This window comes from Saimiri boliviensis, chromosome 8 (genome assembly GCF_048565385.1).
Source record: "Saimiri boliviensis isolate mSaiBol1 chromosome 8, mSaiBol1.pri, whole genome shotgun sequence".
Lineage (NCBI taxonomy): Eukaryota > Metazoa > Chordata > Mammalia > Primates > Cebidae > Saimiri > Saimiri boliviensis.
The window spans coordinates 13,987,004-14,014,587 of NC_133456.1; the positions used below are offsets into that span (position 1 = coordinate 13,987,004).

Sequence of the window (27,584 nt, forward strand, 5' to 3'; positions counted from 1 at the left end):
AAGCAGGCCTCCCTTTCTCCCTGCCTTCCTGCTCAGTTTCCCAAAGTACTGGGGTTACACGTGTTTTCTTTTGAGCCATTTTGACTTATCTTTTTTTTTTTTTTTTTTTTTTTTGAGACAGAGTTTTCGCTCTTGTTACCCAGGCTGGAGCGCAATGGCGCGATCTCGGCTCACCGCAACCTCCGCCTCCTGGGTTCAGGCAATTCTCCTGCCTTAGGCTCCTGAGTAGCTGGGATTACAGGCATGCGCCACCATGCCCAGCTAATTTTTTGTATTTTTAGTAGAAACAGGGTTTCACCATGTCGACCAGGATGGTCTCGAACTCTCGACCTCGTGATCCACCCGCCTCGGCCTCCCAAAGTGCTGGGATTACAGGCTTGAGCCACCGCGTCCGGCCGACTTATCTTTTTTATTGAAATTTTTTTTTGAGATAAGGTTATACTCTGTCACCCAGGCTGAATTTCGGTGTTGCCCTTATAGCTGACTACAGCTTGACTTCCTTTTATTTTTCTTAGCCAGGGCTTATGGTAGATATATATACTGCTTCACTTCCTATGCTCATGTAGTCCTCCCACCTCAGCCTCTTGAGTAGGTGTTACCTACAGGCACACAGCACCATGCCCAGCTAATTTTTATATTTATGTATTTTTAAGACAAAGTCTAGCTTTGTTTTTCAGGCTGGAGCACAGTGGTGTAGTCTCACCTTTGCTTCTGAGGCTTAAGCCATCCTGCCCCCTCAGCCTCCTCAGTAGCTGGGACTATAGACATACTCTCCCATGTCTGGCTAATTTCTTTTCTATGTTTTCCAGGCTGGTCTTGAACTGCTGTGTTCAAGCCATCTGCCCGCCTTGGCCTGCCAAAATGCTGGGATTACAGGTGCGAGCTACCGCACCTGGCCTAATTTTTAAATTTTTTATAGAGGTGGGATCTCACTTTGTTGCCCAAGCTGGTCTGAGACTCTTGGGATCAAGTGATTCTCCTACCTTTGTGTCTCAGAATGTTAGAACTGCTGGTGTGAGCCCCTGCTCCTGGCCTAGATTTATCTTTTTAAAGTCTTGCCTTTGACAGACTATTCGCTCCAATAATAATATGTTCATGGAATTTAAAAGGAAATTTTTTGGGGAGGGGGATGGGTTTTTTCTATATTGTTGAGGCTGGTCTAGAATTCCTGTGCTCCAGTGACTTTTTTTCCATCTGAGCCTCCCAAGTAGCTGCAACTGTAGGTGTGAGCCACTGTACCAGCTGAAAGGAAGTAGTTTTAATTCAGTTTATTTTATTTCATTTCATTTTTCGTGAGACAGCATCTTACTCTGTCATCCAGGCTAGAGTATGGTAGAGCCATCAGGGCCTACCGCAGACTCAACTTCTCAGGCTCAACTGATCCTCTGACCTCAGCCTCCCGAGTTGGATTACAGGCGTGTGCCACATGCACAGTCAATTTTAAAATTTTATTCTAGAGATAGGCTCTCCCTGTGTTGCCCAGACTGGTCTTGAACTCTTGGGCTCAAGTGATCCTCCTGCCTCACCATCCCAGAGTGTTGGGATTACAGACATGAGCCACCATTTGCAGCCTAATTTACTTTTAGAAAAATGTATTGATGCCTCAGTTTATTCAAGAAGATATTTAAGGAGGTTGTTTAATTAGTATTTATATCCTTGAATTCATAAAGCTTAGAATTCAGATGTGTAATTTTGTGAGAAGCTTAATATTTCTCATGTGTAATTTCTATCATTTTTAGGCAAAATGTTTCATGGATTTCAAAGCTGGAGGCACCTTGTGTCACATTCTTGGGGCTGCTTACAAGTATAAAAATGAACAGGGATGGTAAGTTTTTGTATTTGTTTGCATGTTTTGATCTTAAGTTATTTACTTTTAAGTCCTGTTTCCTTGCATGGTGTCAGAAAATCCTGTAAGCACATTATGATTAAGTCTAATGTAAGTTGTGTTTTCCCAGAGCCCTAATTTATCTTGTTCCCACATCGAAGAAAAATATTAACCACTTATTTATTTATTTTTGAAACGGGGTCTTCAAAATAGTACGAAGAGTGGTACGATCTCAGGTCACTGCAGCCTCTGCCTCCCAGATTCAAGCAGTTCTTACGTCCCAGCCTCCTGAGTAGCTGGGACTACAGGCATGCACCACCATGCTTGCCTCATTTTTCTGTTCTTAGTAGAGACAGGGTTTTGCCATGTTGACCAGGCTGGTCTCCAAATCGTAGCCTCAAGCAATCCACCCACCTCAGCCCCTAAAATTCTGAGATTACATTTGTGAGCCACTGTAGCCGGCAACAACCATATATTTATTGGGCAAGTGATATATTTGATTTTTTATAGATAACAGGTGAACATTATTAGCAAATTAGAAGGTAGACTTGCCATAAAATGTGTGTTTGTAATGAACTCATGCATTATATTTGAAGTGGATAGATAGCAGTGTTTTGTTTTGTTTTTTGAGACGGAGTCTTGCTCTGTTGCCCAGGCTAGAGTGCAGTGGTGCAAACTCGGCTGACGGCAACCTCCGCCTTCCAGTTCAAGTGATTATCCTGCTTGAGCCTCCCGAGTAGCTGGGACTAAAGGTTCGTGCCACCACGCCTGGCTAATTTTTTGAAGTTTTAGTGCAGACGGGGTTTCACCATGTTAGCCAGGATGTTCTCAATTTCTTGACTTCGTGATCTGCCCGCCTTAGCCCCTGAAAGTGCTTGGATTACAGACGTGAGCCATTGTGCCTGGCCTGTTTCCCCGTCCCCTGCTCTGAGACAGAGTCTTCCTCTGTCGCCCAGGCTGGAGTGCAGTGGTGTGGTCTTGGCTCACTGCAACCTCCGCCTCCCAGGTTCAAGTGTTCCACCTGCCTCAGCCTCCCAAGTAGCTAGGATAACAGGCATGTGCCACTATGCCCCACTAATTTTTGTATTCTTAGTAGAGACAGGGTTTCACCTTGTTGGCCAGGCTGGTCTCAAACTCTTGATCTTGTGATCCGCCTGCCTTGGCCTCCCAAAGTGCTGGGATTACAGGCATGAGCCACAACGCCCGGCCTTTTTTTTTTTTTTTTGAGACGGAGTTTCGCCCTTGTTACCCAGGCTGGAGTGCAATGGCGCGATCTCGGCTCACCGCAACCTCCGCCTCCTGGGCTCAGGCAATTCTCCTGCCTCAGCCTCCTGAGTAGCTGGGATTACAGGCACGTGCCACCATGCCAAGCTAATTTTTTGCACTTTTAGTAGAGACGGGCTTTCACCATGTTGACCAGGATGGTCTCGATCTCTCGACCTCGTGATCCACCCGCCTCGGCCTCCCAAAGTGCTGAGATTACAGGCTTGAGCCACCGCGCCCGGCTTTTTTTTTTTTTTTTTTTTTTTGGGAGATGGAATTTCGCTCTTTTACCTAGGCTGGAGTGAAGTGGCGTGATCTTGGCTCATTGCAACCTCCGCTCCCTGGGTTCATTGCGTTCTCCTTCCGCAGCCTCTTGAGTAACTGGGATGACAGGTACCTGCCACCATGTTCTGCTAATTTTTGTATTTTTAGTAGAGACAGGGTTTTGCCATATTGGCCAGGCTGGTCTCAAACTCCTGACCTCAGGTGATCCACCCTCTTCTGCCCCTCAAAGTGCTGTGATTACAGGTATAAGCCATTGTACCTGGCCATGTAGCAGTTTTAAGAGATCAGGTGAGCTAGGCTTTCAAGAGTGTTCTGGCCGGGCGCGGTGGCTCAAGCCTGTAATCGCAGCATTTTGGGAGGCCGAGGCGGGTGGATTACGAGGTCAAGAGATCGAGACCATCCTGGTCAACATGGTGAAACCCCGTCTCTACTAAAAATACAGAAAAATTAGCTGGGCATGGTGGTGCGTGCCTGTAATCCCAGCTACTCAGGAGGCTGAGGCAGGAGAATTGCCTGAACCCAGGAGGCGGAGGTTGCTGTGGGCCGAGATTGCGCCATTGCACTCCAGCCTGGGTAACAAGAGTGAAACTCTGTCTCAAAAAAAAAAAAAGAGTGTTCCAATTTGAATACTCAGGACAGGAATAAAAGGAGAAGTACAGATCTTTGCCCAGGTCAGTGTTGGAGATAGATTGAATTCCTGCTTATGTTCTTGCTGTTTTGCTCCCTTCAGTCTTTCCTGCTTTTCTAGTTATCTCTTTTGGTGCTATTTCTTTTTTTTTCCTCTTTTTTTGAACTCTGGGGCTTCCACAGCTGCTGGGACTAGTGGCATTTAATGATGATGGTCCTGAATCGAGTGGTTGTCAGGGACATACTTGACAGGGTAGCGTTGGGGTACTGGAGTACATTGTTGAAGTTGTCTGGTAGTTTCAGCTTACTTATCTGTGTGCAGCTTATAACCTTAGCATCTTTCCAGAAGAATACATGTATAATTTATATATTTTACCTTAAAAGTTAAGCTAACCCAAAACTTTATGGCTGGGAAGTGCAAATAAATACTTAGATCAACAATCAGGACAAATGTGTAATTAAATAATTTATATAGTAAATAGTAGAAGATACATGCTTAAATGTGTATTTGCTGGAACTTTTTATATATGGATGGTGTTTAATAGATATTGATTTGGATCACCTGAGGTCAGGAGTTCAAGTCCAGACTGGCCATCCTTGTGAAACCCCATCTCTACTAAAAATACAAAAAAAATTAGCTGGGCATGGTGGCGGGCACCTGTAATCCCAGGTACTCAGGAGGTTGAGGCAGGAGAATTGCTTGAACCTGGGAGTTGGAGGTTGCAGTGAGCTGAGATCATACCACTGCACTCCAGCGTGGACAAAAAAGCAAGACTGTCTTAAAAAAAAAAATGCCGGGCGTGGTGGCTCAAGCCTGTAATCCCAGCACTTTGGGAGGCCGAGGCGGGTGGATCACGACGTCGAGAGATCAAGACCATCCTGGTCAACATGGTGAAACCCCGTCTCTACTAAAAATACAAAAAACTAGCTGGGCGTGGTGGTGCGTGCCTGTAATCCCAGCTACTCAGGAGGCTGAGGCAGGAGAATTGCCTGAACCCAGGAGGCGGAGGTTGCGGTGAGCCGAGATCGCGCCATTGCACTCCAGCCTGGGTAACAAGAGCGAAACTCCGTCTCAAAAAAAAAAAAAAGATAGTTGGCTAAAAGAGCAAGAGGTAGCTCTTGCTATCAGAGGTAGCTCTCTGTTTTCCAGTTCTGTGTTTAGCTCTGATGTTGCACCTCTCACCAGGGTATTCCCTGATTTAAGACCAACAACATGTCTGCGTAATCGTAGAAATGGTTTGTACCTGCTGGACGAGGTGGCTCATGCCTGTAATCCTAGCACTTTGCGAGGCTGAGGTGGATGGATCACTTGAAGTCAGGAGTTTGGGACCAGCTTGGCCAACATGGCAAAACCCCATCTCTACTAAAAATACAAAAATTAGCTGGGTGTGGTGGCATGTGCCTATAATCCCAGCTGTTCAGGAGGCTGAGGCCTCCTGAGAAATGAGAAACATTTGAATGAGAAACGCTTGAATCCAGGAGGGAGAGGTTGCAGTTAGCCATGATCATGTCACTGCACTCCAGCCTGGGCAACAAAGTGAGGCTCCGTCTCAAAAAAAGAAATGGTTTGTACCCTACCGTTAACTCTGGGTTGCAAGTTGGGACTCTTTTCTGTCCTTGTTTCTTGTTCAGCTGCTATCACAAGTCCTGACCTGGACATCTGAGGATAGAATATCAAAGTGAAAACATTTTTTCCTGGGTCACATATTATGGAACTTGCTTTGTGTCTGTAGTTTGTGTACAATAAATTTTTTTTTGAGATTGAGTTTCTGTCTTGTTGCCCAGGCTGGAGTGCAAATGGCAGGATCTTGGCTCACTACAACCTCGGCCTCCCGGGTTCAAGCAATTCTCCTGCCTCACGCTCCCTAGTAACTGGGATTACAGGCATTTGCCACCACACGTGGCTAATTTTGTATTTTTAGTAGAGACAGGGTTTCTCTATATTGGTCAGGCTGGTCTTGAACTCCCAACCTCAGGTGACCCACCCACCCCAGCCTCCCAAAGTTCTGGGATTACAGGTGTGAACCACTGTGCCTGGCCACAGTGAAATATTTTTATCTGAAATCACTTGTAGTAGTTTAGAAAGATAAGTGTAATTCTTTTTTTTTTTTTTTGAGACGGAGTCTTACTTTATCGCCAGGCGCCAGGCTGGAGTTCAGGTATGGCTCACTACAACCTCCGCCTCCCAGGTTTAAGCAATTCTCGTGCCTCAGCCCCCCGAGTAGCTGGGACTGCAGATGTGTGTCACCACGCCCAGCTAAATTTTGTATTTTAGTAGAGACAGGGTTGCACTATGTTGGCCAGGATGGTCTCGATCTCTTGACATCGTGATCCACCCACCTCGGCCTCCCAAAGTGCTGGAATTACAGGCTTGTCACCGCACCTGGCCTATACAGTTTCTTTAAAATTAAAAGTGGGGCTAAAAAAGGCGGATAGGGTTAGCAGAGTCAGGAATAATGATTTTTCCAAGTCTTTTACTCAGATTGTACCAGAATTATTACTTTTCAGGTATAATTATGTACCTAGTTTAAAGGTGCACCTTCCCTCATCTCTTGGATCTCACACACTTGAAGTGAATGCATATTTTAGTAACTCTGCACACTGTTTGGATATCTGAATACTGACCTGTCATTCTGACCATGCCCTGGCTTGCCCTGTGTCTGCCATGCCTCTCTGAACCTTGTCTGTGTTACTTTCATTGGACCTCAAAGTCTAGGTTGCATTTCTGTCTTTAGGTCTAAAGTTTGCTGGTTTCCTTATTATGGCCCAGTAATTTTTTCTCCTTATTTCATTATGGTTCTGCTTTCTTATTGCCTTCTCAGTAGTCTTTGTTTTACTCTCTAATGACATGAAGCTCTAATGTCATGCATATGAGGTTGAATGGGAATACCTGGTAATTACTGGCATATTTGTGAAGAGACTGTACAAATTAATATTATAGAATTGGCCAGCTGTGGTGGCTGAGCTGGGTGGATTGCTTATGCCCAGTAGTTTGAAACCATCCCAGGCAACATGGGATAATCCAGGCTCTACAAAAAAATAGAAAAATTAGCTGGGGGTGGCCATGCTTGTAGTCCCAGCTACTCAGAGGCTGAGGTGGGAGGATCACTTGAACCCAGGAGTGAACCTGAGACCGCACTACTGCATTTCAGCCTGGGTGACAGGTGAGACCCTGTGTTAATTAAAAAAAAAAAAAGAGAGATTACAGAATTGGAATGTTAATGTTTGATCTTTCTGGATGTTTCTGAATAGCTAAAATCAATGAGTGTCTTATTTATGATTTTTCTCTGGAAGGATAAAACTTTGTATAGAATTAAATTATATATATGTAACTAAAGGATAATAAATTTGACATACTTATGGAAATCCAAATGGATCTCTCAAAGGAGAGATTAAATACGAAGTTCAGTTAAGTAATAGAAAAGTGATTGTTAGTGCCCACATGTGCAGAGATTAGGACGTTGTTTATTCTCTCTTACAGTTTTAAAGAGATTGTTGTATGTTGTAACTTTTTTTGTTTTTGTTTTTTGAGACAAAGTCTTGCTCTGTCACCCAGGCTGGAGTGCAGTGGTGCCATCTTGGCTCACTGCAATCTCTGCCTCCTGGGTTCAAGCAGTTCTCCTGCCTCAGCCTCCTGAGTAGCTGGGATTACAATTGCCTGCCACCATGCCTGGCTAATTTTTGTATTTTTAGTAGGAATGGGGTTTTACTATGTTGGCCAGGCAGATCTTGAACTCCTGACCTCAAGTGATCCTCCCTCTTCGGCCTCAAAGTTCTGGGATTAAAGGCGTGAGCCACCATACCCAGCTTGTCTCTGCTTTTTAAGTAGTTTATGTTTTCTATAATAATAAATGAAAATGGTTTGCCAAACCACAATTTAATAGAATGACCAAATAAGCAGTATACTAAGTAAGGGAAAGATGTAAATGCATAGACATTAAGAAAAAAACACGGCATTTTGGGAGGCTAAAGTGGTAGGATTATTTGAGGCCAGGAGTTTGAGAACTTAACCTGGGCAGCATAGTGAGACCACATCTTTACAAAAAATTTAAAAATTAACTGGGCATGGTGACATATACCTGTAGACTCAGCTCCTCAGGAGGCTGAAGTGGTAGGATTGCTTAAGCCCAGGAGATCAAGGCTACAGTGAGTCAAGATCGCACCACTGCACTCTAGCCTTGGTGAGAGAGCAAGTCCCTGTCTCACAAATAAAAAATTTAAAGTACAAAACCAGATAAATATGGTATAACCTTGGTTGAAAAATTTTACTTATCAATTAATTTTTGCTTTCTGTTAACGCAGAAAGATGTTCAAGCTTCAACCCGTAAGAGGAATGCAAATTAGAACTATGATTGTTCGACTGGGCACGGTGGCTCATGCCTGTAATCCCAGCACGTTGGGAGGCCGAGGCGGGTGGATCATGAGGTCAGGAGTTTGAGACCAGCCTGGCCAAGATGGTGAAACCCCGCTTCTACTAAAAATAGAAAAATTAGCTGGGTATGGTAGAGGGCGCCTGTAATCCCAGCTACTTGGGAAGCTGAGGCAGAGAATTGCTTGAACCTGGGAGGTAGAGGTTGCAGTGAGCTGAGATTACTCCACTGCATGCCAGCTTGGGAGACAGAGCAAGACTCTATGTCAGAAAAAAGAAAAAGTCAGACTCTAACACTGGATGGATCCCAGGTGCATAGTTTATTCCTCAGAAGTGGTATAAAAGGGCAGAAGAAGTGAACTTTTATAGGGAAGAAGAAAAATGCACTGAGCCAAGGGAAAGATAACAATAGAGCCAAACAGTTTTGTGGGGAAGTGACCAGAGGTAATCTCAAATAAGGAGCTTCGTATGATGACAGCAAGCTATAATACCCTGGAGACCATTCTCACAGGATGGTCTAATGTACCATGCCCCAAAAGAGTAGCAAAAATCCTAGTGGGGCCAGATACGGTAGCTCACACCTGTAATCCCAGCATTTTGGGAGTCTGAGGCAGAAGGATCACTTAAGGCCAGGAGTTCAAGACTAACCTGGGCAACATAGCAAGATCCCATCTCTATTTTTAAAAATAATAATAAAATAAACATCCTAGAGGTACTTAGAGCTCTGAAACAGACATACAAATATGAAGAATGAGTGGTGAAGAACTGAAGAATAAGGAAAGGAAAATATATTTACTATTCATTAAGTGGAAGTATATGATTATAAAGATCTTCATCCTTGTCTTCACATTGAATAGTCTGAGGAGGAAGGAGAAAGGCTGGTCTTGCTTTCTTGGGTGGTAGAGGAAGAAGAAAATCCACATAAGAGCAGATCTGCTCAGTTCCAATCTGTGTTGTTTAAGGGTCAAGTTTAGATATTTTACCATGTATTTATTTATAAAATAGAATTTTAGAAAGCGTAACACTACCATTATTAACAAATGTGAAAATTAACAATTTTTAAATATTATTAAATATTAATTTAGTGTTCAGATTTCCCTCATCTCATAAATGGTTTTTATATCTTATTTGAATTAGTATTCAAACAAGGTGCAGACGTTGCCTTTGGTTGATACGGTTTTAATTCTCTTCAGAAAAAGATAAAGTTTTCTTTTTCACTATCTCTTCCCTCTCTTTTCCTCACAAGTACCTCCCCTCTACTAAAACAGTTGTCTCATAGGATTGCCCATGTTTTATTAGATTTTGCTTATATGCCTCCAGTTTATCATTTAGCATGGTCTTCTAAATTTCTTGTAAACTGGTGGTAGAAGCTGAGTCTGATTTGGTTCCTTTTTTTTTGGGCAGCAATAATATATCATAGATAATGTTTTATTCTATCTGGAGGTATATAAGAATAAAACTTAATCTGTTGTTTATGTGTGTAATGGTCAGACATTGATGTTCAATGCTTAGAGTCATTTCATTACAACTTTACAAAGTCACAATATTCTAGTTTTTTTGGGAATGGAGTCTCATTGTGTCACCAGGCTGGAGTGCAGTGGCTCAGTCTTGGCTCACTGCAACCTCCTCCTGCTGGGTTTGAGCGAATTCTCCTGCCTCAGTCTCCTGAATAGCTGGGATTACAGGCATCCGCCACCACGCGCAACTAATTTTTGCATTTTTAGTAGAGATGGGGTTTTACCATCTTGGCCCGGCTGGTCTCAAACTCCTGATCTCATGATCTGCCCACCTTGGCCTCCCAAAGTGCTGGGATTACAGGTGTGAGCCACTGCGCCCAACCTATTTTCACCTTAAAAAAAAACAACAGAGATAGATAGCTTGACATGTTGCCCAGAGTGGTTGCAAACTCCTGAGCTCAAGTGATCCTCCCTCCTTTGCCTCCCAAAATGCCAGTATTACAGGTTTGAGCCACTGTGCCTGGCCAATGCTATATTTAAAGCTGCAGTAAATTCTATTGTAATTTACCTATTTTTCTGCTTTATTGGAACCTTTGCTTAATTTCTTTTTTTTTTTTTTTGAGACGGAGTTTCGCTCTTGTTACCCAGGCTGGAGTGCAATGGCGTGATCTCGGCTCACCGCAACCTCTGCCTCCTGAGTTCAGGCAATTCTCCTGCCTCAGCCTCCTGAGTAGCTGGGATTACAGGCACACGCCACCATGCCCAGCTGATTTTTTGTATTTTTAGTAGAGACGGGGTTTCACCGTGTCGACCAGGATGGTCTCGAACTCTCGACCTCGTGATCCACCCGCCTCGGCCTCCCGAAGTGCTGGGATTACAGGCTTGAGCCACCACGCCCGGCTGCTTAATTTTTTAATTGCACTTTCCTTGGAAACATTTTAATCTTATCTTACCACAGTAATGAAAAAGCAATAATATGTATTAGTCACCAGTCATAATGAGCATTAATTTCTTTTTTCTTTTTTTTTTTTTTTTGAGACAAGAGTCTCGCTTTGTCATCCAGGCTGGAGTGCAGTGTCGTGACCTCAGCTCACTGCAACCTCCGCCTCCCGGATTCAAGCAGTTCTCTGCCTCAGCCTTCCCAGTAGCTGGGATTACAGGCATCCTCCACCACGCCCAGCTAATTTTTGTATTTTTAGTAGAGATGGGGTTTCACCATGTTGACAAGGCTGGTCTTGAACTCCTGACCTGATACACCTGCCTTGGCCTCCCCATAGTGCTGGGATTATAGGCATGAGCCACCATGTCCTGCCGATGAGTAGTTTGTTTTATAAAGCTACACTTTCTTCTAGCCAGTAGGGCTATAAAGGAAAAGTTTTAAAAACCTGGCCCTTGTATCTAATTAGATGTCTAATAAGATAGTTCTGTGATGGGGCCGTATCAGCATTGTGCACAGGATGTATCAAGAACATAAAAGGCTGTGCGTGGTGGCTCACACCTGTAATCCCAGCACTTTGGGAGGCCAAGGTGGGCAGATTACGAGTTCAGGAGTTTGAGACCAGCCTGGCCCACATGGTGAATCCCTATTTCTAAACAAAAAATTAAGTGGGCATGGTGGCACACACCTGTAATCCCAGCGTAGAGGCTGGCAGGGGAATCACTTGAACCTGGGAGGCAGAGATTGCAGTGAGCTGAGATTGCACCATTGACCTGGGACACGGGGCAAGACTCTGTCTCAAAACCATGAAAGATGACTGGGCATAGTGGCTCACGCCTGTAATCCCAGCACTTTAGGAGGCTGAGGTGAGTGGATCACCTGAGGTCAGGAGTTCAAGACCAGCCTGGCCAACGTGGAGAAACCCTGTCTCTACTAAAAATACAAAATAGATTAGCTGCGTGTTGTGGAGCATGCCTGTAATCCCATATACTTGAGAGGCTGAGGCAGAAGAATTACTTGAACCCATGAAGCAGAGGTGTGGTGAATGGAGATTGCACCACAGCACTCCAGCCTAGGTGACAGTAAGACTTCATCTCAAAAAAAAGAAATGAAATAAGATAGGCTTAGCTTCATAGAGCAGTGACTTGGGGACTACTTTTGGAAGTGATAGTGTCAGGCTCATTGAGTGGGTAGTAACATTTTGGATAGGCTGTAGGATTTAAAAAGAAAGATTGGAAGTATGGGGAACATCTCCAGGATAAAATAGCATGACATGTGAGTTATGAGTATGAGCTCTCGCCTCAGACTGCCTAATGCTAGGTAGTTCATGGTAATGGTTAAGAAAATTATAACTATGGGCCAGGGGTGTTGGCTTACTCCTGTAATGTCAGCATTTTGGGAGGCTGAGGCGGGAGGATTGCTTGAGCCCAGGTATTTGAGATCAGCCTGGACCAACAGAGTGAGACCTTTGGCTTTACAAAAATAAAAATAAAAAGCAATTACCTGGGCATGGTGGCTGGTACCTGTGGACTCAGGTATTCAAGGCTGAGGTGGGAGTATCCCTGAGCCCAGGAGTTCAAGGTTTCAGGGAGCTATTACTGTACCACTGCATTGCAGCCTGGGTGACACAGTGAGACCCTTCTTCAGAAAAGAAAAATTATAACTATAGCTAGTATTTGTTGATTACTTAATTTGTATTACATTGAGCACTATTCTAATATATACCTCATTTAACCTTCACAAAACCCTGCAGTAGGCCATAATATTTATGAAGCAGTTGATCCTTGGTTTAACAAATTGCTCAAGACTAAGGTAGTTTTCCACAGTCCTTACTCTCAGTCACTAAGCTCTACTCCTCTCCTGGTTGTTAGTGTTAAAAGAACTAAAATGGAGTAAAAACAAAGTAGTTACTGAATGAAAAGTAAGGAGAAACAGGCATTAGACTTTGTAAAGATTTAACCACATGGAAGATTTAACCACATTCTATCTAGGAACAGACCAAGATAATGTAAGAATGTTATGTTTAGGTATTTGGGTTTGGGATACCCCCAGCTATACATGATTTCAGATTAAAGGATGATCTCTGCTCTTTTTTTTTTTTTTTTTTTTTTTTTTTTTTTTTTTTTTTTTTTTTTTTTTGAGACGGAGTTTCGCTCTTGTTACCCAGGCTGGAGTGCAATGGCGCGATCTCGGCTCACCGCAACCTCCGCCTCCTGGGTTCAAGCAATTCTCCTGCCTCAGCCTCCTGAGTAGCTGGGATTACAGGCACGTGCCACCATGCCCAGCTAATTTTTTTTGTATCTTTTAGTAGAGACGGGGTTTCACCATGTTGACCAGGATGGTCTCGATCTCTCGACCTTGTGATCCACCCGCCTCGGCCTCCCAAAGTGCTGGGATTACAGGCTTGAGCCACCGTGCCCGGCCCGATCTCTGCTCTTGACTGTTACTGTGGCCAGTTAAAAATTTTATTTGGAGAAATCTTGTCTGTTTAAATGACATGTCTTACAGCTATATCAGAATTAAATACCCAAAATGCTTTCCTTTGTCTAAGAGAACACAGATATTGTTGAATTTGAACAAATTGTTTTTAAACACGTAGACAAACTTTCCTTAAGTTGAAGTAAAGTATGGTAGCTCTCTGCCTTTGGATCTGTGGACTACTTTTCCATAAGATGTAAGATGTCTCAAATTTAAGGAAAATTAGATAGATAAGTCATGGAATTGATACTTCATTTTGACTGAGGTGGATCTTAATACTAACTCTTTATAAAGGTGTTGATACTGTGTATTCTTGTTTTTTGTTTTTTGTTTTTTGTTTTTTTTTTTGAGATGGAGTGTCACTCTGTCACCAGGCTGGAGTGCAGTGGTGCGATCTCAGCTCACTGCAACCTCCGCCTCCAGGGTTCAGGCGATTCTCCTGCCTCAGCCTCCCGAGTAGCTGGGACTACAGGCAAGCAACACTGCTAATTTTTGTATTTTTAGTAGAGATGGAGTTTCACGAAGTTGGCCAGGATGGTCTCCATCTCTTGACCTTGTGATCTACCCACCTCAGCCTCCTAAAGTGCTGGCATTACAGGCGTGAGCCACCTTGCCCTGCCTTGTTTGTGTTTTTTATGAGATGGAGTCTCGCTCTGTGGCCCAGGAGTGCAGTAGAGCGATCTCAGCTCAGTGTGGTCTCTGCCTCGTGTGGGTTCAATCAGTTCTCTTGCCTCAGCCTCCTGAGTAGCTGAGACTACAGGCATGTGCCACCATGCCCAGAATTTTTAGTGGAGGCGGGGTTTCCTCTTCTTAGCCAGGATGATCTCAATCTCCTGACCTTGTGATCTGCCCACCCCAGCCTCCCAAAGTGCTGGGATTATGGGCATGAGGCACCGTGCCCAGGCTGATGCTGTGTATTCTTATATTACTGAGATAATATCTCACACATTTTGTAGAGTGTTAATTTCCAAATCTTTCTAATTTACTTGCATTAAATTCTAAAACCACATTTTTCATTTGTGTTTAAGATGGGAGACAAATTAACCTAGAAATTTTCTTTCTTTTTTTTTTTTAGGCGGAGGTTTGACCTGCAGAACCCATCCCGAATGGATCGTAATGTAGAAATGTTTATGAACATTGAAAAAACATTAGTGCAGGTAACTTGGAAACTTATGTTATTTAAAAAAATTTTCCTCTAATATAATTTCAGTTTTAAGGTTGGCTTTATTGGATTGCCAAAAGAATAAAGGAAGAAAATATTCTGAAAGGTATTGTTTTATTATTTTTATGGGTGTTTGGGAATTAGAGCTGTAATTAATTTTGTCTTTTTAAGACTATTAAAATTTCTGATGAAATAATTTATAATTTTCTTCATTAATTTTACCTAATGTATTGTTTGAATTGCCTTTATTTTATTATAATATTTTTATTTTTTTTGAGACGGGCTCTCTGTCACCCAGGCTGAAGTGCAATGGTTCAGTCATGGCTATGCTCACTGCAGCTTTGAACTCTGGGGCTTTTGTGATCCTTTCATCTCAGCCTCCCCTGTAGCTGGGAACTACAGGCACATGCCATCACACTTGGCTAATTTTTTGTATATTTTGTAGAGATGGGGTTTTGCCATGTTGTCTAGGTGGTCTCAAACTCCTGAATTCAAGCAGTCTGCCTGCTTGGCCTCCCAGAATTCTAGGATTACAGGCATGAAACCCAGAGTCCAGCCTGCCTTCATTTTATTTAGTATAAGCACTCTTCCATCCTATTGTTCACTTCATTGAATATTTTCTTTCGATTTGTTCCATTGTTGTACCATAAATATACATATTATTTCCCTAACTCTATTATAACCTGGAAAAGAGAATGCTTAATTTCTTATTTGTTTTTTCCTAGTATGTTTATTGTTTGATAATTTGTGTTGATCACTCAATTAACCTTCCTGGGGAGAAGTAGCTGGAAAAAATTTAGTCAGATATTGTTAATTCAATATGTGAAAGTTGTTCATCCCATAGATTCTTAGCTAAGGAAGTAATTGGATATGTTTTGTTTGTTTTTTCATGGTTTGGGGAGTTAACATACATGTTCTGTCATTGCTATTTTTTAATTCTTGGAATGGTTTTTCTTGTCGCCCAAGCTGGAGTACAGTGGCACAATCTCAGCTCACTGCAACCTCCACCTCCTGGGGTCAAGTGATTCTTCAGCCTTGCCTCCTGAGCAGTGAAGAATACAGGCGCCCACCATCACTCCTGGCTAATTTTGTATTTTTAGTAGAGAGGGGAGTCTCACCAAGATGGTCTCTTAACTGCTGACCTGAAGTGCCCACTTGCCTTATCCTCCTAAAATGCTGAGATTACAGGCATGAGTGACCAGGCATGTCATTACTGTTTTTAAGATCAACTGTAATTCCCCTTCCATAGTTAAAAGCACTACATTAGGCTGCTGAAGTAAATTTGGGTAGAATTGGGGAGGAGGATTAATCTGGCAATATGATATGTTATCTTGATGAAAAAGTTGCTGAATTTCTTTAGGTCATGTTTCTCAACAGTTTTTGTGGCAGGTGTGACTCAATGCAGAAAAGGTTATCTGGGGATGGTTTGTGTAATGCGTAAATAATGTGATATTATTTCGAAACCAAGAGAATTTGAAAGTCTGTTCTTTTTGTCCTCAGAACAATTGTTTGACCAGACCCAACATCTACCTCATTCCAGACATTGATCTGAAGTTGGCTAACAAATTGAAAGATATTATCAAACGACATCAGGTAATAGACATGATCACTTCGGATAATTAATAACGGACATGATCACTTCATTTTGTTGTTGTGCTGGGCGATGTGGCTCACACCTGTAATCCCAGCTCTTAGGGAGGCAGAGGTGGGAGGATAGCTTGAGTCCAGGAGTTTGAGACCTGCCTGGGCAATATAGTGAGACCCCATTCTCCACAAAGAGGGGAAAAAAAAAAGCATTTTGTAGTTGTAAGCCTTTGATAATAAATGTCAACCATAGTATTGTTTTGGATTTCTTGATATATTTGCATCAAAAGAAAGTTTTTTCTTGAGTTTTTTTTCTCCTTGTTTAGAAACGAGGTCTCACTTTGTTGCCCAGGCTGGAATGCAGTGGCACTATCCTAACATACTAGCTCACTGTAGCTTTGGACTCCTGGCCTCAAGAGATCCTCCATGGTTTTTGTTTTGTTTTGTTTTGTTTTGAGACAGAGAGTCTCACTCTGTCACCCAGGCTAGGGTTCGGTGGTTTGATCCCGGCTCATTGCAACCTCTGCCTCCCAGGTTCAAGCAATTCTCGTGCTTCAGCCTCTGGACTTGCTGGGAGTACACGTGTGTACCACCACGCCTGGCTAATTTTTGTATGTTTCGTAGAGATGAGGTTTTGCCATGTTGGTGAGCCTGGTCTTGAACTCCTGATCTCAAGTGATCTGCCCACCTCAGCCTCCCAAAGTGCTGGGATTACTGGCATAAACCACTGTGCCCAGCCATGATGGTTTCTCCCTGTGTTCCCAGGCTGGCCTTGAACTCCTGGCCTCAAGTCATCCTCCAGCCTTGGCCTCCCAAAGTGTTAGGATTATAGACACGCACCATCACACCTGGTCTCTTTTTAAGTTCTTAAAGTACCAGTGTTTTTCTTCTTTTCACTCACCTTTAGCTTTTAGCCTAGAGTAGTAAGTAGCATTTAATAATAAGTCATTGGTACAGAGTTATTAGTCTTTTTTTTTTTTTTTTTTTTTTGAGACGGAGTTTCGCTCTTGTTACCCAGGCTGGAGTGCAATGGCGCGATCTTGGCTCACTGCAACCTCCGCCTCCTGGGTTCAGGCAATTCTCCTGCCTCAGCCTCCTGAGTAGCTGGGATTACAGGCACACGCCACCATGCCCAGCTAATTTTTTGCACTTTTAGTAGAGACGGGGTTTCACCATGTTGACCAGGATGGTCTCGATCTCTCGACCTCGTGATCCACCCGCCTCGGCCTCCCAAAGTGCTGGGATTACAGGCTTGAGCCACCGCGCCCGGCTTATTAGTCTTATTTTGAAGTGTGCTTATATAGACCTAAGTAGACCAGTGTATTCTGTATCACAGAACTCTACATCACAGAGATTATAAAGTCAAATAGAGTTGGTTACATAATTGTTGGTAGAAAGAAATGAAATATTACTTTCAAGTAATCCTGTCTCCCCTAACCCCCCACTTTATGTAATCTGTTGACATATGTGATTTTTTTTTTTTTTTTGAGGCGGAGTTTCGCTCTTGTTACCCAGGCTGGAGTGCAATGGCACGATCTCGGCTCACCGCAACCTCCGCCTTTTAGGTTCAGGCAATTCTCCTGCCTCAGCCTCCTGAGTAGCTGGGATTACAGGCACGCACCACCATGCCCAGCTAATTTTTTGTATTTTTAGTAGAGACGGGGTTTCACCATGTTGACCAGGATGGTCTCGATCTCCTGACCTCGTGATCCACCCGCCTCAGCTTCCCAAAGTGCTGGGATTACAGGCTTGAGCCACCGTGCCTGGCTTGACATATGTGATTTTTAATAAAGAATTGAAATCTCCCCCTTCCCTGAGCTTACTTTGTGGTGTGTGTGTTTTTTTTTTTTTTGGAGATGGAGTCTTACACTGTTGTCTGAGGTAGAATGCAGTGGTGCCATCTCGGCTCACTGCAACCTCCACCTCACATGTTCAAGCGATTCTCCTGCCTCAGCCTCCTGAGTAGCTAGGATTACAGGCGCCCACCACCATGCCTGACTAATTTTTGCTTTGTATTTTTAGTAGAGACGAAGTTTCAGTATGTTGGCCAGGCTGGTCTCGAATGCCTGACCTCGTGATCCATCTCCCTGGGCCTGCCAAAGTGCTGGGATTACAGGTGTGAGCCACTGTGCCTGGCCGCTTACTTTGTGTTGATACACATGTACTAGTACTGTATTTTGACATTTTTTTGTTTTTTCGAGACAGAGTTTTGCCCTGTCACCCAGGCTGGAGTACGGTGGTGCAATCTTGGTTCACTGCAACCTCCGCCTCCCGGGTTTAAACGATTCTCCTGCCTCAATCCCGAGTAGCTGGGATTACAGGCGTCTGCCACCATGCCCAGCTAATTTTTGTATTTGTAGTAGAGACGGGGTTTCACCATGTTGGCCAGACTGATCTTGAACTCCTGACCTCAAGTGATCTGCCCACCTCGGCCTCCCAAAGTGCTAGTATTACAGGTGTGAGTCACCACACTTGGCCAAAATGTAACTTTTACATACATCATGAAACTAAATTTGCGTAACTCATTTTGTTGTAGTACTTTATTAAGGTGCTGTCAAACTCCACTTGACAATATATCTGTATTATGCTTTTGCACATAGTCCTAGCTTATGACTCAAGGCTAGGAAGTGCATTGATTTTCTTGAAATAATGATAATTTGTAATGATTTTGGAAGTAATTTTAAGAAGTTGTAGTTCCTGGCTGTGCACAGTGGCTTGCATCGCTAGTCACGGCACTTTAGGAGGCTGAGGCTGGTGGATCACTTGAGGTCAGGAGTTCAAGACCAGCCTGGCCAACATGGTGAATTTCTATTCGCTGGGCATGTGCATGCCTATAATCCCAGCTACTCAGGAGGCTGAGGCAGAGAATTGTTTGAACCCGGAAGAGGGAGGTTGCAGTGAGCCAAGATCGCACTGCCACACTCCAGCCTGGGTGTGGGAGCAAGATTCTGTTGGAAAAAAAAAAAAAATTGTAGTACCCATATTACTGATGTGGATACCCAGAGAGAGAGAGATCTATAGAGAACTAGCTAATAGATCCTTGAATTACTTTTTCTATATAGCAGTCTAAACCGTGTAGACAATTTTTGGGTTTATTGTCGTTAATCACTATAGAAATAAAGTCTTTTTTAATAAGACAGTCTTATAAGTAAAACCATGCTTTTATAATTCTTATGGAATTTGTGTCTGGCATCTTACAGTTCATTTGCCATGTGCTTTATTTTTATGGTTTTTGTTCGTTTGCTTTCCAGGGAACATTTACTGATGAGAAGTCAAAAGCTTCCCACCACATTTATCCATATTCTTCCTCACAAGAGGATGGTAAGTTAGTTTCGGGTTACGAATGGGTAAGCTCATACATTATACCATATGTGAATTTTATGTCATAGCCTCAAAGACTTAAACAGAATAACCAGCTTTTTATTGATTGATTGATTGATTGATTGATTGAAACGGAGTTTCGCTCTTGTTACCCAGGCTGGAGTGCAATGGCGCGATCTCAGCTCACCGCAACCTCCGCCTCCTGGGTTCAGGCAATTCTCCTGCCTCAGCCTCCTGAGTAGCTTGGATTACAGGCATGTGCCACCATGCCCAGCTACTTTTTTTGTATTTTTAGTAGAGACGGGGTTTCACCGTGTTGACCAGGATGGTCTCGATCTCTTGACCTTGTGATCCACCCGCCTCAGCCTCCCAAAGTGCTGGGATTACAGGCTTGAGCCACCGCGCCCGGCCTTTTTTTTATTTATTTTTATTTATTTTTTCCTTTTTGAGAACAGGGACTCTGTCCCCCCAGCTGGAGTGTAGTGATGTAATTTCAGGTCACTGTAACTTCTACCTCCCGAGTTCAATTGATTCTCATGACTCAGCCTCCAAAGTAGCTGGGATTACAAGCACCCGCCACCTTGCCCAGAGATGGGGGATTCATCATGTTGACCAGGCTAGTCTCAAACTCCTGCTTCAGGTGATCTGCTTGCCTCAGCCTCCCAAAGTGCGGGGATTATAGGCGTGAGCCACTGCACCCAGCCAGAAAAGAGATTTTTCAGTATTAAATAAATCCTACAGATTAAATACATAGTTTCCTTTAATGAAGAATTATGCCCAACCCTCCTTTTTATTGACTTAACTGGGCTCTAAGCAAACTAATTTCATGCAGCCTAACTTCCTACTTGTTAGACTGTTATATCATTGTTGCTAATCATCTGGATGTTAAGACTAAGCATGTGCCGGGCACGGTGGCCCAAGCCTGTAATCCCAGCACTTTGGGAAGCCGAGGAGGGTGGATCACGAAATCAAGAGATCAAGACCATCCTGGTCAACATGGTGAAACCCCGTCTCTACTAAAAATACAAAAAATTAGCTGGGCATGGTGGCGCATGCCTGTAATCCCAGCTACTCAGGAGGCTGAGGCAGGAGAATTGCCTGAGCCCAGGAGGCGGAAGTTGCAGTGAGCCGAGATCACGCCATTGCACTCCAGCCTGCGTAACAAGAGCAAAAACTCCATCTCAAAAAAAAAAAAGACTAAGCATGCCTTACATATTAATCTGATCAATATCTGTGATGTCTCTTGTATTTTGAAAATTAAGAGACTTGTAAGTTAGAGGCATATCTCTGGGAAAAACGTGGCTTACAGGGCCTAACAGCAGGGTATTATTTTGGTGAATTTACAGTGATTTAGTTTCTCATTTCAGCTCTTCTTTTCTGAAAGCTTATTCCTTCAGTGGACAGTTTATCAGACCTATAGAGACTGAGTTGTGCTAACCATTCTTTCAAAGGACTGCATTGGGAAACATAGTTAATTTAGAGGGAGAAATAGATTTTTCTATGGGAATGCAGTAGTCAGATCTTCGGGTAAGCACAACTTATCCCTGTGGGACATCTATATGAATAAGTTATATCAGATTTGAATGGCTAATTACTCCCTACTGAGGGGTAAAATACTGAGTATTTTGTTCTTACCACTTGCAGTTTTGGTAGAAGTCAGCGATGAAAACAGACAATCCCTATATACTTGCTAAATAATCCATCAGGGAAGATTTAAAGAACAGTTAAAGAAGGATTAAAGGATTAAAGAAGGTCAAATAAGAAATTACAATGTAAATAGAACATCTCTGGAACGGAATAATATTGAAATGAATAATACAATAGAACATTAACTTTTTTTTTTTTTTGAGACGGAGTTTTGCTTTGTTACCCAGGCTGGAGTGCAATGGTGTGATCTCGGCTCACCGCAACCTCTGCCTCCTGGGTTCAGGCAATTCTCCTGCCTCAGCCTTCTGAGTAGCTGAGATTACAGACATGCGCCACCATGCCCAGCTAATTTTTTGTGTTTTTAGTAGAGACGGGGTTTCACCATATTGACCAGGACGGTCTCGATCTCTTGACCTCGTGATCCACCCGCCTCAGCCTCTCAAAGAACATTAACTTTTAAAAGATGTAGTAGAAACTGTGCCTAGAGGAACATTTATATCTTTATATTAGGAAAGGAGAAAGGTTAGAAACCAGTGGTTCAAACATCTTTCTCAAGAAATTAGAAAATACCAAATTAGACCTTTTCTGATAGGAAATAATAAAAGAACAAAAATTAATGAAGTAGAAAGTACACATTTTGAGATATTAATCAATGTTACATGGTTCTTGTGAAAGACTAATAAGGGCCTGGTGTGGTGGCTCACACCTGTAGTCCCAGCACTTTGGGAGGCCGAGGCAGGCGGATCACCTGAGGCCAGGAATTTGAGATCAGCTTGGCCCTCATGGTGAAACCCCTTCTCTTTTAAAAACACAAAAAATTAGCTGGGCATAATGGTGGGCACCTGTAATCTCAGCTACTCAGGAGGCCAAGGCAAGAGAATTCCTTGAATTCAGGAGACGAAGGTTGTGATGAGTCAAGATCACACCACTGCCCTCCTGTCTATATGAAAGAGTGAGATTCCATCTCTCCCCCACCCCCCGAAAAATAATAAAGTGCACAGTTGAAGTTTTTAAAAAGATATTTACGGAGTTGTACAGCCATAACTGTTAATTTCAAAATGTGTTTATTGCTTTAAAATAAACCCGTATCTATTAGCAGTCACTTTCCATTCTTTTCTCACCTTAGGTCTTGACAGCCAGCAGTCTGCTTTCTTACGATATGAATATATCTATTCAGGACATTTTATAGAAATGAAAGCATATGACATACTGTCTCTTATGTCTTATTCTTTTAATTTAGCATAACGTTTTTGAGGTGAATCTGTTTGATATGGTATTCCCTTTTTTATTCTGGTAAAAACATAAAATTTATCGACTTAATCATTTTTAAGTATACAGTATAGTAGTATTAAATATACACATCTTGTTGTGCAGTAGATCTTTTTTTTTTCCTTTGGAGGCAGAGTCTTCCTCTGTTGCCTAAGCTGGAGTACAGTGGTACGATCATGGCTCCCTGAAGCCTTGACCTCCTGGGCTCACATGATCCTCCCACTTCAGCCTCCTGAGTAGCTGGGAATAGCGGTTTAGAACACCATACGTGGCTAATCAAAAAAATTTTTTTGTTGAGATATGGACTCACCATGTTGCCAAGGCAATTTGAAAACTTTCTGTTTTTAAGCCAGCAATGACATGTCAGAAAAATTAGAAAAAAAAAATTTTTTTTTGTTGTTCATTAGCAAACTAAAACATCTTAGTAAAAATTAAGGCTAAAAATCATAGTTTGTTATTTTGTCAGTTTGACTAAAGTTTTTTCTTTTTCCCTTTCAGAAGAATGGTTGAGACCGGTGATGAGAAAAGATAAGCAAGTGTTAGTGCATTGGGGCTTTTACCCAGACAGGTAATGTCCGTATCCTGTGAGACCTGGTATAAAGATTTTTGTTGAAAGGAAGGCACATTTATTTATAGTTTTATTTTCTGAATAGTGACAATTTATTGGTATGTATTTACTCATTTTTCTTACTTTGGGAGTCTTTATTGACTATTTTCTTATTTAAGGTACAGAAATTAATAAGGTCACCATTAAATGGTGAATGAATAAGCCATAAATGGCTTTATTTATCTTTTTATTTATTTATTTTTAAAGATGGAGTTTCAGTCTGTCACACAGGCTGGAGTGCAGTGGTACTGTCTTGGCTCACTGCAAACTCCGCTTCCTGGGTTCAAGTGATTCTCCTGCCTCAGCTTCCTGAGTATCTGGGATTATAGGCACCTGCCACCATACCTGGCTAATTTTTGTACTTTTAGTAGAGATGGGGTTTCACCATGTTGGTGGTCTCAAACTCCTGACCTCGTAATCTGCCTGCGTAGGCCTCCCAAAGTGCTGGGAGTACAGGCGTGAATTGGCTCTCTTGAGCAGCTTTATTTATCTTTAAAAAACTGATACCAAGGCTGGGGGTGGTGGCTCATGCCTGTGATTCCAGCACTCTGGGAGGCTGAGACAGGTGGATCATGAGGTCAGGAGTTCAAGACCAGCCTGGCCAACATAGTAAAACCCTGTCTCTACTAAAAATAAAAAATATTAGCCAGGTGTGGTGATGGGTGCCTGTAATCTTAGTTACTTGGGAGGCTGAGGCAGGAGAATCACTTGAACCCAGGAAGTGGAGGTTGCAGTGAGCTGAGATCACGCCATTGAACTCTAGTCTGAGCAACAAAGCAAGACTCCATCTCTTTTAACAAACAAAAACCCCCCTCAAAACCATATCTTTTATGTATTTGCTAAAAAATGTCTCTGTGGTATTAGGTTCCTGATTTATATTTGTTTCCTTTAAGAAATGAATTTTAGGCCGGGCGTGGTGGCTCAAGCCTGTAATCCCAGCACTTTGGGAGGCCGAGGCGGGTGGATCACGAGGTCAAGAGATCGAGACCATCCTGGTCAACGTGGTGAAACCCTGTCTCTACTAAAAATACAAAAAAAAATTAGCTAGGCATGGCGGCGCGTGCCTGTAATCCCAGCTACTCAGGAGGCTGAGGCAGGAGAATTGCCTGAACCCAGGAGGCGGAGGTTGCGGTGAGCCGAGATCGCGCCATTGCACTCCAGCCTAGGTAACAAGAGTGAAACTCCGTCTCAAAAAAAGAAAAAGAAAAAAAAAAAAAAGAAATGAATTTTGCCAGGCACGGTGGCTCATACCTGTAATCCCAACACTTTGAGATGCCGAGGCGGGTGGAGCATGTGAGGTCAGGAGTTCAAGACCAGTCTGGCCAACATTGTGAAACTTCATCTCTGCTAAAACTATAAAAAGTTAGCAAGATGTGGTGGCGCACACCTGTAATCTCAACTACTCAGGTGTCTGAGGCATGAGAATCACTTGACTCTGGGAACTGGAGGTTGCTCCATCCTGAGTGACAGAGTCTCACTCTCTCTCCAAAAAAGAAAAAAAAAGGTTTTCTTTTTTTCCTGGTGTTTATTACTGATCAGATTTTTTTGAGAGAGAGTCCTACTCTGTAGCCCAGTCTGGAGTGCCGTGGCACAGTCTTGGTTCACTGTAACCTCCACCTACTGGGTTGAAGTGATTCTCCTGCCTCCAGCCTTCCAAGTAGCTGGGACTACAGGCGCCCACCACCAGGCCCAACTGATTTTTGTGTTTTCAGTAGATACGGGGTTTCATCATGCTGGTCAGGCTGATCTTTAACTCCTGACCTCAGGTGATTCATGTGCCTCAGCTTCCCAAAATGCTGAATTACAGGTGTGAGCTACTGTGCCTGGCTTGATCAGTTTGCTTTTTTGAAAAACTTCTCATGCCAAACCATTAAGGATGAAATTAATTTATGTCTAAAATTGACTTTTTCTTTTCATCAGAAATTTCTTTGCCTAGTGTTGTTGTGGCTTTTCTATCTCATAACCCATACTGGTTTCAGTATCTATAGTATCAAAAACAAATATTATAAACAAGAGCTAGATACTAGTGATGATAGTAGTTCTCGTTTAATATTATGCCTGCCTAGTGCACGTGGAAATAGGGATAACATTCCTTGTACTTTATTTTTCTGAACCTATATAGTAGAGCAGCTTTTGTATTCATTTCATTCTTGTCATGTAGAGATTTTGATTATGGTTTCTACAGGTCTAGTCAGTCCTTCTTTCACTTCTACTTTTTTTTTTTTCTTTTTTCTTTCTTTTTTTTTTTGTTGTTGTTAAGATAGAGTTGAGCTCTTGTTGCCCAGGCTGGAGTGCAATGGCAACGATCTCGGCTCAATCCAACCTCCACCTCTCGGATTCAAGCAATTCCCCTGCCTCAGCCTCCCGAGTACCTGGGATTACAGGTGCCTGCCACCATGCCCGGCTAATTTTTTTTTTTTCTTAGTAGAGATGGGGTTTCTCCATGTTGGTCAGGTTGGTCTCGAACTCCCGACCTCAGGTGATCCACCTGCCTCAGCCTCCCAAAATGCTGGGATTACAGACCTGAGCCACTGTGCCTGGCCTGTTTTTATTTTTTCATAAGTTATTTGGATACAGGTGATACCTGGTTGCAGGAATAAGTTCTTTAGTAGTGATTTGTGAGATTTTGATGCATCCATCATCTGAGCAGTATACACTGCACCTTATTTGTTGTCTTCTATCCCTCGCACCCCTGCCACTTCTTTGACCTCTACTTCTAGTTTTATACTATTATTTCTAGCAAATCCCAAACACCATTTGAATCATAAGTATTTTATTATGTATTTTAAAACAAATACATATTTTAAAAATAAATACATTTATTAATTAATTTATTTTTTGGAGAGGGAGTCTTGCTCTGTCTCCCAGGCTGGAGTGCAGTGGCCTGATCTCTGCTCACTGCAACCTCCACCTCCTGGGTTCTAGCGATACTCCTGCCTCAGCCTCCCGAGTAGCTTGGATTACAGGCGCACACCACCGTGCCCTGCTAATTTTTTAAATTTTAGTAGAGATGGGGTTTTGCCATGTTGGTCAGGCTGGTCTTGAACTCCTGACCTCGGGTGATTTCCCCGCCTCAGCCTCCCAAACTGCTGGGATTACAGGCGTGAGCCAACACACCGGCTTTTTTTTGCTTTTTGAGAGAAGGTCTTGCTCTGTTGCCCAGGCTGAATTGCAGTGGCATGATCACAGCTCAAGTGATCCTCCCTAGGGGCTGGCACTGTAGGCACGTGCCACCATAGGTGCCTTATTTTTAAATTTTTGGTTGTCAGGGGCCTCAGGCTTGTCTGAACCTCCTGGCCTCAAATGATTCAAAGTAATAATACCATTGTCATTCTTAAAACGCAAACAGTTCCTTAATATAAAATATTATGTAAGCATATTCATCTACATCTTCTTAGGAAAAAAAAATATCATGCTGGGCAGGGTGGCTCATGCCTGTAATCCCAGCACTTCGGGAGGCTGAGATAGGAGGATCACTTGAGGCCAGGAGTTCTAGACCACCTTGGGCAACTTGGTGAAACCTTGTCTTCACCAAAAAAATTCAAAAATTAGCCAGTCATGATGACATGTACCTGTAGTCTCAGATTGTCTCAGATACTTGGGGCAGGGCAGAGGCAGGAGGATTACTTGAGCCCCAGAGGTTGAGGCTGTAGTGAGCTGAGATGGTGCCACTGAACTCCAGTCTGAGCAACAGAGTGAGACCCTGTCTCAAAAAAATAAGAAAATAAAAAATCGAGTCAGTGTTGTCTCATAGATGACACAGTTGATTGATTGGTAGTTGTTTGCATTAGAATTTAGATAAAATCTACATGTTGTGATTAGTTTGTATATTTAAGTACTTTCCTAATTTATGGTTTATAGGTTCTTTATCTGTGTTTATGACCTCCCCCATTAGTGTATTATTTAGGAAAGAAGTTGGTTTGTCATGTTTTGTTTACCACAGTATGGAATTTTTCAGTGGCAGCACTGTGGTTTATTTGAACAGATTTCTCTGTTCTGTATTTTTCTTAAATTGGTAGCTGGAACTAGAGGCTGATCAGATTCCATTTTAATTGGGCAGGAGCAAGGCTGTTGCATAGATATGTGTTCTTTATCAGGAGACATAAAATGTCAGGTTTTGCATTGTTTTTCTTTATTTTACTTGTAATTATATTTTTAAAAGAAGGAAGTATGTCTAGATTCAAATTTTTTTTTTTTTTTTTTTTTTTTTTGAGACGGAGTTTCGCTCTTGTTACCCAGGCTGGAGTGCAATGGCGCGATCCCGGCTCACTGCAACCTCCGCCTCCTGGGTTCAGGCGATTCTCCTGCCTCAGCCTCCTGAGTAGCTGGGATTACAGGCACGCGCCACCATGCCCAGCTAATTTTTTTGTATTTTTAGTAGAGATGGGGTTTCACCATGTTGACCAGGATGGTCTCGATCTCTCGACCTCGTGATCCACCCGTCTCGGCCTCCCAAAGTGCTGGGATTATAGGTGTGAGCCACCGCGCCCGGCCCTAGATTCAAAATTTTAACAGTATATGCAGTCTTTTAATGTAGTTCAAGTTAATTACAACTAAATCAAGTCAGCTTTGTAATCAGTCTCTTCTAAACAAATTAAGTGAATTAACTTCCCCTCCCCTAAGAATTAATTTTTTCCTTTTTTTAAAATAATATGTAAAATGCTTGTTTTAATGTTAAACAGAAAAAGACAATAAAATTGAATATATGCAAAATGCAATCCCAATTACGTAAAATAAACAAAAATATTAGAAT

The 27,584-nt window shown here is 42.7% G+C and overlaps 1 protein-coding gene across 2 annotated transcripts in view; it reads left to right on the top strand.

Annotated features, from left to right (window-relative positions):
* The window catches only part of SMARCC1 (SWI/SNF related BAF chromatin remodeling complex subunit C1), a 204,525-nt gene that overhangs the window by 41,471 nt on the left and 135,470 nt on the right, over positions 1-27,584 (top strand). For both annotated transcript variants that reach the window (XR_012518724.1, XM_074403944.1), the window contains exons 3-7: positions 1,740-1,825; positions 14,317-14,398; positions 15,904-15,996; positions 19,239-19,308; positions 22,723-22,792. Coding sequence is in view for 1 of the 2 variants with exons in the window: in XM_074403944.1 (XP_074260045.1) it covers positions 1,740-1,825; positions 14,317-14,398; positions 15,904-15,996; positions 19,239-19,308; positions 22,723-22,792 (401 nt within the window). In the remaining variant the exon portion in view is untranslated. The remainder of the gene's footprint in view (positions 1-1,739; positions 1,826-14,316; positions 14,399-15,903; positions 15,997-19,238; positions 19,309-22,722; positions 22,793-27,584) is intronic.